Source organism: Arachis duranensis, chromosome 3 (genome assembly GCF_000817695.3).
Source record: "Arachis duranensis cultivar V14167 chromosome 3, aradu.V14167.gnm2.J7QH, whole genome shotgun sequence".
Classification (NCBI taxonomy): Eukaryota; Viridiplantae; Streptophyta; class Magnoliopsida; order Fabales; family Fabaceae; genus Arachis; species Arachis duranensis.
This window is the reverse complement of record NC_029774.3, coordinates 89,631,079-89,643,786: the sequence shown is the minus strand read 5'-3', so window position 1 is coordinate 89,643,786 and position 12,708 is coordinate 89,631,079. Positions and strand designations below refer to the sequence as shown.

At 34.1% G+C, this 12,708-nt stretch overlaps 1 protein-coding gene across 1 annotated transcript; it reads left to right on the top strand.

The window, feature by feature from the left end:
* The first annotated feature begins 3,840 nt into the window (after positions 1–3,840).
* Positions 3,841–9,153, top strand: LOC107479709 (probable inactive ATP-dependent zinc metalloprotease FTSHI 1, chloroplastic). The gene is given in 14 exon segments (XM_052259721.1): positions 3,841–4,732; positions 4,823–4,907; positions 5,055–5,489; positions 5,600–5,653; positions 5,742–5,807; positions 6,140–6,235; positions 6,315–6,443; positions 6,614–6,666; positions 6,992–7,187; positions 7,439–7,553; positions 7,621–8,018; positions 8,098–8,210; positions 8,303–8,552; positions 8,700–9,153. Coding segments are annotated over 14 exon segments (2,856 nt in total). The 5' UTR covers positions 3,841–4,052; the 3' UTR covers positions 8,886–9,153.
* The last annotated feature ends 3,555 nt before the right edge of the window (positions 9,154–12,708 follow it).

Sequence of the window (12,708 nt, the reverse complement as noted above, 5' to 3'; positions counted from 1 at the left end):
ACAACTCTTTAAGAATTGTTTATGTTCAAAATATTGTATCTATTGGCAATAGACACAACCATTTATGTACGTAACAAATTATAATTGCTACGTGCAATATGTATAAATAAGTCATTGTCCACTATTTCAAAAATGAGTATTAAGTGTACATTTTACTCAACTATTAAGAGATTTTCTTTGTTCAAAAGAGTTGAAAATTTTTTACTGTTGCTAATTAAAAACTTCTTAGATTTCATTGTATCCTAGAAGAGTATTGTCATCAACCCTATAACAACTAAGTGTGGGGACAAATATCTCTCTAAAGAAAGCAATCTAATCGTACCTTGAAACCAAAACACAATTAATGTTTTATGATCTTCCCATCTTTGTATACCCAACAATTTTAGAGATATATTACTTGAAGATGGCACAAGATCAAAACACATGTTCAAAGTCATGAATCAAGAGTTTGTCAACTTAGATCGCTTTGATGGAACAAACTTTAACCATTAGAAGGACAAAATGATGTTTCTTCTTTTAGTTCTCAATCTTGCATATGTGATTGAATCAAAGACTACACCTATTACCGATGCTGCTAAAAATTCCACGCTGCAAGAGAAAGAGAAGATTGTTCAATTGAAGAATTAATGTGATGAAAATACTTTTTCATGTCAATGTCATATTCTCAATACTTTATCCGACTGACTCTCTGATCTCTATATGTTAATTCAATCACCATTGGAGATTTAGAAATCTTTGGAAGAAAAGTACAATACTAAACGACAAGGAACAGATAAGTTTGTTACAATAAAATATTTTGAATTTATTATGAATGATACTATACTTGTTATGGATCATTCATGAATTACAAATTCTTGTAAGTAGATTTCGTGATCTACAAGTGGTGATCCCTGAATCATTACAAGGTAAAGAATATTCTTTTTAATGAATTTGATAAATTTTGTAAATTATGTGGTATTGTGCATGAATCTTCTGCTCCATATACTCCGCAACAAAATGGTTTGGCGAAAAAAAAAAATCGTACCTTACTGGATATGGTTAATTCAATGTTACTAAATGTAAAATTGCCTTACAATTTATGGGGTGAAACATTATTGACAATATGACATATCCATAATAGGATACCATCAAGATATAGAAAAGTTTTTCCTTATGAAATTCGGAAAGGAAGGAAACCTAATTTGAATTATCTAAAAGCGTAGGGGTGTTTAGCCTTTTATCCAGTTCCTGATCAAAAGAGAACCAAATTGGGGTCAAGAACTATAAAAGGCACTTTTATAGGATATGCTCAAAATTTTAAAGCATATAAATATTAGACTTAGTGTCTAATGTAGTTGTCGAATCAAGAGAGGTAAAATTTATTGAAAATAAATTTATGAATGATTCAACTTCTAATTCAGAATATCCCCAAAATGATATTAATGTTCTACAAGAAATTTATATGGAGCAATAAGAAAGCTATGTGCTATCCGAAAATGAAAAGAAAGTTTGTAAATTAATTAAGTCTTTGTATAACATACAACAAGCACCTAAACAATGATATGAGAAGTTTGATTCAGTGGTGTTATCAAATGGTTTCTCACATATTAGTGCGGATAAATGTATTTACTCAAATTTACCAAAGATTATGGAGTAATTAGTTGTCTATATGTTGATGATATGTTAATCATCAGAACAAATTTAAAAGGAATTTGTGTAATAAAGGAGTATCTAACTTCTAAATTCAAGATGAAAGATTTGAATGAAGTTGATACAATATTAGGCATAAAGGTGCATAAGAATGAAGTTGACGTTACTTTAAGTCAATCTCATTATATCAGAAAAGGTATTGGAAAAATTTGATCATCTCATAATTAAAGAATGCAATACACCCTATGATCCTAATCTTGAATTAGAAGGAAACATGGAAAGACCTATAGCACAATTAGAATATTCTAGTATTATAGAAAGTTTAACGTATGCAATGCATTGTACTAAACCTGATATAGCATTTACTGTGTGCAAATTATCAATGTTTACAGAAAAGTTTAGCAGTCAAATTGGAAAGCTATAACAAGAGTTCTTTGTTATCTCAAGAAAACCATAAACTTGGGATTACATTATAGTGATTATCCCGCAGTTTTAGAAGGTTATTATGACGTGAGTTGAATTACAAATCTTAGTGATAACAAATCCACTTCAGGATAGATTTTTACCATAGGTGGTGGAGCAATAAATTCGGTCTCAAAGAAACAAACATGTATTATACATTCTACTATGGAGGCTGAGTTTGTAGCTTTATCAGCCGCAGGTAAAGAAGCAGAATGGTTAAGAAATTTGTTATATGATATAAAGCTGTAGCTACAGCTGACGACAGCCATTTCAATCTTCTGTGATAGTGAATCAATCATGTCTTGAGCATATAATAAGATATAGGATTTAGTGATAGTTACAATAAATTAGGATGGTGAGTTAAAACTCTTAATGGAATGATAATATTATTTATCAAAAGATTCCACCTATATGAATATAGGAGTGGTGCTGCTCTAATCGAGAATTTTAGAGGTTTTATTCTCGTAAATATTCATGAAATCAGGATGAGCACAAGGCCATATAAGTGCTTAAAATTATAAACTCTTGAACTTGGAGGGTATAAGTAATATGTGTGATTTTTGGTACTAGCATATGGAGTATAGGATTAATGGATTGGACACCAATTACTTCGTTAGAACTTTAAAATTTACACTAAAAGAATGTTTAATCTTAGTGGCACATTCTTTATCCATATACTTGTATGAAATTTAAATTTTGTAAATAGTGGGGGATTGAAAGGTATTTATTGATTAATATTATTATCAATATTATTATTAATATTAATGAATGGTTACTAACCATTTAGTACCATTTAATTAAAGGGACACAGTCTTTTAAGAATTGTGTATGTTTAAAACATTGTATCTATTGGTTAAAGAGACACAACTCTTTAAAAATCATGTATGTTCAAAACATTGTATCTATTGGCAATAGACACAACCATTTATGTACGTAATAAATTATAATTACTACGTGCAATATGTATAAATAAGTCCTTGTCCACTATTTCAAAAATAAGTACTAAGTGTATATTTTACTAAATTATTAAGGGATTTTCTTTGTTTAAAAGAGTTGAGAATTTCTTACTATTGCTAATTAAGAAATTTTTAGGTTTTATTGTATTTTGAGAGAGTATTATCATCAACCCCATAGTAACTAAGTGTGGAGACAAATATCTCTCTAAAAAAAGCGATCTAATTGTGCCTTAAAACCAAAACGCAATTAAAATTTTATCATTTTCTCATTTTCGTATATCCAATATAGTACCCTAAGATTTCTTTTTTATCTATTTTTTATGTTATTTTTTTTACAATTTCATTTATTCTTGAATATTTAAAAATTCTCTTTTTCTATTTTTTTTGTCCTAACTTTTAAACATTAAATTTATTTTTTTTATAGAATAAAATATCACCATTATCTCTAAAAAATTTTTTTTATTAGAATCTACTTATTTTATATTGTACAGTAAATCTTAAATACCAAATTAGTTTTTCGTTCGTAGTTACAAAATATATATATAAAATATGATCGCATCGGTTCAGTTTTTAAAAGATTTGTAATATTATTTTAGTTAATGAAAGTTTTATGAATATGTAATTAATAAAAAAAAGTATTAGATAAATTTTATAATTTATAGTTATTAATTAATTATTATTGTTAATTTTTTTTTTTTGGAATAAAAATACAGTAATGAGTAGTTAGTAATTCGGCGATGCAAATGGAAACGGATATGTAATTGCAAGCAAAGGAATCCGACCCGGTTAGGGGAAAAAATAATGGAAGGTTTTATCGGATTAGGTGACAGCGGATACTCATTTTCAGATTAACATCTTCAACTTCTCCAACCTCGTCCCGTCCCTCCATTTCCATAATCATGCATTCAACTCATGTTGTTGCTCAACTATATTTAAATCTTTAAACCCTAATTTCATAAACCCCTTTTGCTGTTCCATTCATCCATTTATGAATTTGCCAGAACCATGAACATTCTCTCCCCACCCAACAAGCCCTTCTCCACCTACCATGGAACCTGGAATCCATTGCTCTCCAACCATCGCAATAGGAAACTTCCAAAGCAGTTTCTCCTCCGTAGGTCGCTCACAGTGCAGTGTAAATCCAATTCCAACTCCTCTAAGATCAGCGGTGCCAGCTCGGACGATTTTGTGAGCAGAGTTTTGAAGGAGAACCCAAGCCAAGTGCAACCCAAGTACCTAGTTGGTGACAAGTTCGTTACTTTGAAAGAAAAAGAGAATTTGGGTAGAAAGTTCAATGTGGGTATCTTTGATGTGTTGTCCAAGAGGTTGCAGAGCTTGAAGCATCAGAAAAAGGGTGAGGGAACTGAGAATGAGGCTCAAAATCAAGCCTTGGAAGAGAAAGATTCTGTGCACTTGAGAGACTTGCTTAAGGAGTATAGAGGGAAGCTTTATGTGCCTGAGCAAGTTTTTGGCCCTGAGTTGTCAGAAGAGGAAGAGTTCAATAAAAATGTGCAGTCTTTGCCCAGAATTAGCATTGAAGATTTTCAGAAAGCTATGAGTAAAGACAAGGTTAAGTCAATAACTTCAAAGGGAGATACGGCTCAGTTCTTGAGCAGTGGTTATAGGGACTACATTGTGGAGTTGAAGGAAATTCCTGGTGATAAACGCTTGCACATAACCAAATGGTAAAAAGAGAATTGAATTCTTGGCTCGTTTATTCGCATTGTTGTTTGCAGTGCAGTTGCACTGAGAGTTTATATGTTGCAATTTTGTAGGGTTCTTAAACTGGAGAATAGTGAAGCTGAAGAGATCTTGGAGGGCTACACTGGACCACGATATGAGATAGAGAGGCATAATACGGTTGTTCATCTTTATGTCTTAAATATTTTGAAAATTTAATTATATTATGACATTTTATGCATTCAGATTTCAGAGTTTAAATCATTCAGCATTCTCCATAGATGTGATGCTTTTGTGGGTGACCATATTTTATTGTTCTTATTGCAGTATTGGGTAGGAAAAATACCTGAGTACCCACATCCTGTTGCATCTTCCATATCTAGCAGAATGATGGCTGAACTTGCGGTGGTGACATTTTTAGTAAGTGTTGCAGCAGTTCTCGTTAGTGGCTTCCTTGCAGCAGCAGTATTTGCTGCTAGCACTTTTGTATTCTTGGCTTGTTTCTACGTCGCATGGCCTATTGCCCAACCGTTTGTCAAGCTTTTCTTTGGAATTGCTTTTGCAATTTTGGAGAAGATTGGGGATGCCATTGTTGATTTTTTTGCTGATGGTGGCATTTTCTCCAAGTTTTATGAGATTTACACTTTTGGTGGCATATCTGCCAGCCTCGATGCTTTGAAACCAATTCTGATTGTTGTTTTAACTATGGTCCTTCTTGTTCGTTTCACCCTTTCAAGAAGGCCTAAGAACTTCAGGAAGTGGGTAAGTGGCCAAGTGTTTCAATGACGTAGTTATTGATGAACTATTGTGCCTATTTTGTTCTGTGGATATGCTTAATAAGCTTTTTCTGAGTTTTTTTCTTTAATATGCAGGATCTTTGGCAGGGAATAGACTTCTCAAGATCAAAAGCTGAAGCTCGTGTTGATGTGTGTTGAAACCTGTTTCATTGTTCACTGTTATTAAAATAGTGTTGTATTAATTTATTATTATAGCTTTGGGAAAACATATTTTCAGGGTTCAACTGGAGTTAAGTTTTGTGATGTGGCTGGAATTGATGAAGCAGTAGAGGAACTTCAAGAGGTAATTCATTAACTCTTTCATTCTTAGAAAATATTTATGTTATGTACATTGTACAATTAGGTATATAATTCATATTAATTTAAAACCTTCAGTGACCGTGTCCCCAGTAATTTGTTCCTTCTTCTTCTCCCTCCCTTCTCTCTTGTATTTCTAAGTGTTTATGATAAGAAACTATGGTGTCATTTCATTGATGTAACCATCCCCATCTAGTTGAAAGATACTTGGTGGTTGTTGATGAATTCTTTTCTTATGTCTCATTTTGTCGTTTCTGCTTATTGTATTTTAATGCATGTAAACTTATAAGGACTAAAGTTTATTCATGGATTGTTTAGTTGGTGAGATATCTAAAAAATCCTGAGCTATTTGATAAGATGGGAATCAAGCCTCCACATGGTGTTCTTCTGGAGGGCCCTCCTGGATGTGGCAAGGTCAGGTTGCTCTCTCCAGCTATGCTATATGTAAGAGTCTGTTTGAAACTGTGTATCATATGTAATCATGCATTTGCAGACCTTGGTAGCCAAGGCTATAGCTGGTGAAGCTGGTGTACCATTTTACCAGATGGCTGGATCAGAATTTGTGGAAGTCTTAGTTGGTGTTGGCTCTGCACGAATTAGGGATTTATTTAAAAGAGCCAAGGTAATTTCAACTTCTATTTTATCTGGATTTCATTGTAAATTAATGCATACCAATTATAGCTTCTTCCTTTTTTTTAAAAAGATGGTGTACATTGTAGTGTTTCATGTTTCTATTTCTTTGGAGAACTGGTGGTGTCAGGTACTCAATTTTTTATTCAATTTTATTTTCAGGTAAATAAGCCATCAGTTATATTCATAGATGAAATTGATGCACTGGCAACAAGGTATGGCCATCTATGTGTGGAAAGTTTTGACTTTTTTTATTATCTATGGCTTGTTTACGTTTAGCAGAGAACATCTTTAGAATGCTAACATTTTTCAGCCTTTAGCCAAGTAGAGTAAATAGTTTAAGTTTAACTTTATAAAGCAATCGGTCACTATGAGCAATCGGTCACTGTTGATCAATTGGAGCTTGCACTACCATTTTGATATTCTATTATATAGTGAATAGCAGTTCCTGCCATAGTGATATTGCGTGGTTTACATCTGTTGTCAACTTTCAGTCCACTAAACTTCCACCCTGCTTGATTGTGAACTGTGTTTGATTAGGCGTCAAGGAATTTTCAAAGAGTCCTCGGATCAACTTTATAATGCGGCTACCCAGGAAAGAGAAACTACGTTAAACCAATTGTTGATAGAGCTTGATGGTTTTGATACGGGAAAGGGTGTCATATTTCTAGCTGCCACAAATCGTAAGGATTTGTTGGATCCTGCACTTCTTCGTCCAGGTCGCTTTGATCGCAAGGTTTCATTCTGTGCCTGAGTTATTGGATGTCCTTCTCAGTTATTCTAAGTATGTTGTCTTAACAAAACACAAAAAGGTGGTAAAATGGAGAATCAATTGAATGCTCTTTTTAAAAATACAATCTTCGGGTGCAAACAATGATTATCCTGTGCACCACTGTCACTACTTTTGTTTGATTATATTTGTTGTGGTTTATGAAGCTCTCTCAACGGTAATTTTCTGTTGGTGGCCACTAAAGTTTTCTCCTGTAGATCAGGATTCGCCCTCCGGGTGCGAAAGGAAGACTTGATATTTTGAAAATTCATGCTAGCAAAGTAAAAATGTCAGATTCTGTCGATTTATCCAGCTATGCGCAGAACCTACCAGGTAAGTTTACATTTTACACTGATTGAATATTTGGTTTCAATCTCTGAGGACAAATCTCAATGTCCAGGATGGACTGGAGCAAAATTGGCACAACTGGTCCAAGAGGCTGCTCTTGTGGCTGTCAGGAAACGGCATAACTCCATTCTTCAGTCAGATATGGATGATGCAGTTGATAGACTTACAGTAGGACCTAAACGTGTTGGAATAGAGTTGGGATATCAAGGACAATGTCGTAGAGCTACTACTGAAGTGGGAGTTGCATTGACTTCTCATCTGCTCCGGCGATATGAGAATGCAATAGTTGAATGCTGTGATCGCATCTCAATAGTACCTCGTGGTCAGGTCCTTGTTCAGCTTCCTTAACTGTATCATTCACTACTATCTTGTGGAAACATTTTCAGTCTTTCCCTTGACGACGAAGCATATATGTTTGAACGTGAGCCTCAGCTGCTGCATCGCCTTCAGGCATGGGCTCTGGTTCGATGTTTCCCTTTTCTCTCCATTTATATTATGGTTCGCTTTCAGATCTGTCTTTGATGTACAGGTTTTGCTCGGAGGTAGAGCTGCTGAGGAGGTCATCTATGGACGTGACACATCGAAAGCCTCAGTTGACTACCTTGCAAGTGCATCCTGGCTTGCTCGCAAAATATTAACTATGTTGGCAACTCGGCATTACTAGTATTTTATGCATTCCGTTTTGTTCTTATGTTGTTTTGTTTTATGAATGCATTTGCCCTTGTTACTTGCAGATGGAATTTGGAGAATCCAATGGTCATACACGGAGAACCGCCTCCTTGGAGGAAGAGTGCTAGATTTGTCGGCCCTAGGCTGGATTTCGAGGGGTCTCTCTATGACGACTACAACTTGATTGAACCCCCGCTAAATTTTAAGCTGGACGATGAAGTTGCAGAGAGGACTGAAGAGCTGATACGTATTATGTATGGAAAGACGGTGTCTCTCCTTGGAAGCCATCATGCGGCTTTGCTCAAAGCTATAAAGGTATGCATGTGGAAAGTGTTTCTTTTCTTTAGAATTGAAAATTATTACAAGTTTGATCAATACCCAAAAAGTGCAATACAATACAATCCAATCCAATTAGCATTAGATGCTCCTTGTTTGCTTCTATTTCATGAATTGGTGTCGCAGGTTCTTCTCAACCAGAAGGAGATCAGTGGTGAAGAACTAGACTTCATTTTGAACAATTACCCCCCACAAACACCAGTTCGCGTTCTGGAGGAGGAAGATGATCCTGGCTACCTTCCTTTCCCCAAAGAACAAGTTCATGATTTGGAGTTTGCCTTACAATCTCAGTCAAAGGAGGAAGCCGTATGAACCTTTATTTTATAGCTGGGAATTTGTTAGTGGCCAATCAGTGCTTGTGCGTCATGGAATTGGAATAAGCACATTTCACTAGTAACGTCTTCATATAGGACCCTTTCTTCTCCTCTTCTCTTCTTCTTCTTCTTCTTCTTCTTCTTCTTCTTCTCTCTCATCCCTTGTTTTTTATTTGGATTAAGTTAAATTTTTGAAATATTCTCTTTTTGACGAAACTTATATAAAGCAAATACTGTTGTTATAAAATGATATAATATTCTGTGTATGCCATTTAAAGAAAATCTTAGATTAAGAGGAAAAAAGATTCTAAAAAAATAAAACTTTTACTAGAAATTTGGAATACTTGTTTTACTTTTATTTGATAGTAGAAAAATGGCAAAATCTTGGCTAGTAAATGATTTTGCAGCAGAGTTTCCACGTATTTAAAGTAAGGTCAAAGTTTTGGGAATTTTTTAAATTAAATAAATATAGTATTTATGAAAATAAATAAACGTGGAAGTAATTACAAAAATATATCGTCAATCATATTTCGGATGCTGGCGGTGTTTGTAAAAAATGAACACATCTTGGATGCACAGACTTCGTACTGTAATAGGACGTCTGCGAGTCATATTTCGGATATAACCGTGACGTGAATATGCACTAATATTGAATATTGAGCATTCGAGATATGTGTGTCTTGTGATTGGGGTCAGTGCATCTGAGATAAACGCAGCTTCCTAATGCCCCCCTCAACATCTGAGAGATATAGTCAAGTATATAATTAAGATCTTAGCACCCGGGATATGTGTATTATGGTATATATGTCTCTGCACTCAAGATATCTTGTAGAATAAGTCAATTATAGAGACCATCCCAATACCTCCCTTCACACAGTTCAGAAACCATTCTTCTCTTTTTCTTCTTTTCGTTTCGTTCTAATGGAGAATAATCAAATTTTCTTTGTGGTGGTTTATCCCAATGGGATAGTCAGTCACAGTGATAAAGGAGTAATTTTTGAGTCTGACAAGACTGTCATGTTGCACACTTACCGGGTTGATAGCTTGGATGCGCTAAAGACGGTTAGTGCATCGATACGACGACGCAGACTCTGGATCCTGCCATCATGATGATCTCTGTTCTGCTGTCCTAGCCCTGTCAACCTACGCAAATCAAAGATAGTTTAACAGAATTTTGTTATTTATATTCCATAATCTATTACGTGACTACTACATGGTAAGTTAAAAATTAATTACAATATGCACATACCTGGAAGCAAGTGGGAACCTAACCACGTTGTAACCCCCTGGGCTAAAAAACGGGAACCTATGGTAGATCCATGATAGAAGAAGCGGCATACACTCCGCAATGTCCGTCATATCACGTGATGGAGCGGTGTATAATGAGTGGTAGCTAGGTATGACAGAGCAGTGCAAACCCCCATGACAACCAGCTGCACCGATCGAAATCCTCTAGCAGCGGCAGCCATCTCAAAGGCACAAGTGTAGCCGACTTGTCCGTGAACAAAAATCCCTCAATTAGCATCATCAAGTAGCATCGGGGCTGCCCCATCAAGAGTGTGTGCCACTCGGTCCCTGAGCCACGTCATCTTGACCCCAAAACCTACTTGCCTCCCTCTGGCTGTGGTGGCGGCCTAACACCTAGTAAATCCTCACTCTACTCCCATGTCGGGTGTCTGTGCCACTGCTGGAAGTCTCTGGTACAACTCCCAACAGCATCTCCAACAGTGTGCAGTCTAATGTGGTAGAAAACATCCTGGAGCGTAATGCTGGCCTCACCCCATGGAAGGTGGAATGTGTGAGTCTCCGGCCTCCAACGCTCGACAAATGCAGTGATCAAGGAATTTCCAAACATAAAATTCCTCAACTCTATTGCATGTTCAAATTCCGCCTTCCTTATATAGGGCAATAGGATGGGTGGCAGCAGGAAACCCAGCGTCTCACGATGTGGCAAAAGTAACTATCTCTGCAATTCTCAAAACATTTATTAGCGCATATTAATTACATCTAAACCATTAATTGTTGCTAAACAATACTAAAACTTATCCACCTAAATAAGCATTTACATTAAACGTAATAGATATATATTTATTTTACTAACATGTTCAATGAGAGTTACTTATTTTATTCATTGAACTTAACTCACAATTAGGTACCTATTTTATTTATTTAAGTTAACTAATTATTTTCAATTGTACAAAGCATGTAATGATTCCAGATATACAAAACAAACCAATGTAATTCTTCTAACTTTGTCAGCTGACTATATCCTACTCCACTAACTAAGTCAAAATCTAAACCTATTATTAACTAACAATAAAAAAAGGTTAAACTACTAACCTCAAAGTCTAACGCTCCAGCTACGTGCCAAGTAGTATTTAGTTTGTTGATGTCTCCTTCGCGGACATATTGTCGGGGGACCATACTTTATGAAGGAACTCAATTTCACATGTCCAGAAGCTCAGAAAATTGGAAAAAAGGGTTCTAATGCACGTTCTTCCCGGATGCAGTGACTTATATATGCAATTGCGCATATCTCGGATGCACTGATCCCAATCACAAAACACGCGTATCTCGGATGCTCAGTATTCAATATCAGCGCATGTTCATATCATGATTGATCCAAGATATAATTCGTTGATACCTATCACAGAACAGATCTGTACATCTGAGATGTGTTCATTTTTGACAAATATCTTCAGCATCCAAAATGTGACTGACGATGTATTTTTGTAATTACTTCAAAGTTTATTTATTTTCGCAAATACTATATTTATTTAATTTAAATAAAAAAAATCTAAAGTTTGGAGTCGATATTAAACATTTAACGTGGACAATATATTTGTTCATAATTTTATGATAAGGGTTGTTGTTAAGATTATTTATATTAGAAAGTTTTAATAGTTTTTATGTAATACATATTTTAAAACTTAAAAAATTTTAATTTATTAATACAAATTTTATAATTTTTTTTGTACAAAAATTTTACAGTTTTAACATCTTCTAACAAAAATAGCTCTTACAAGTATAAATAATTAAGTTTTTAAAAAATTTAAAAATATGATAAAAGTAATTAAATATTAAATATATATCTTTAAAAAGACTTTAGAGATCAAATTTTAAGGTAATATTTTATAAGTGTTATTAGAAAAGTAAAAATTTTTTACTTTTAAAATTTAATAGTTTTATGTCAAGTAAATTATTAAATAAATTATTGTGAATGATAATTTTTTATTGAAAAAATAAAAAATATTAGATATCGAATTTTGCTCCAATTTTTTGTTTGTACCTTTTAAATAGTTATTCAAGTATTATCACAAAATTCTAATCAAATACATAAGTCGTTTACTAAATACAAAAGCTTTTGTTATTACTTATAAAAAAATATAATATTTACAGATTATTTTTGTTATATTTTAAAATTATTTAAGAATTTATTTGTCGTTCTTATCTTTAAAAATTATTTTATTCAGCGTCATAAATTTTTTATACCATTTTACTGGTTTACCTAAAAATATAATTACAATTGTCTAATAAAACAAGTATATTAACTTAAGCCATTAACATAACTAATAGAAGTAAAAGCACTAAAGATTAGACATTCAAACGGTATATACATATTGAGTATTGACAGGTTGACATAAGTCCTATCTAACTTATCTCGCGGAACTGGATTAAATCCCCATAATGGTCCTTGATATTCAAGTCGTTATCCAATGTGGTCCCTGGGATCCCAATTGCACTATTATAGTCCTCCAGATATAGCTCCGGGCACTATAATAGTCCCTGATCATCTTTCTGGTAATGAGTCATCATCGAAA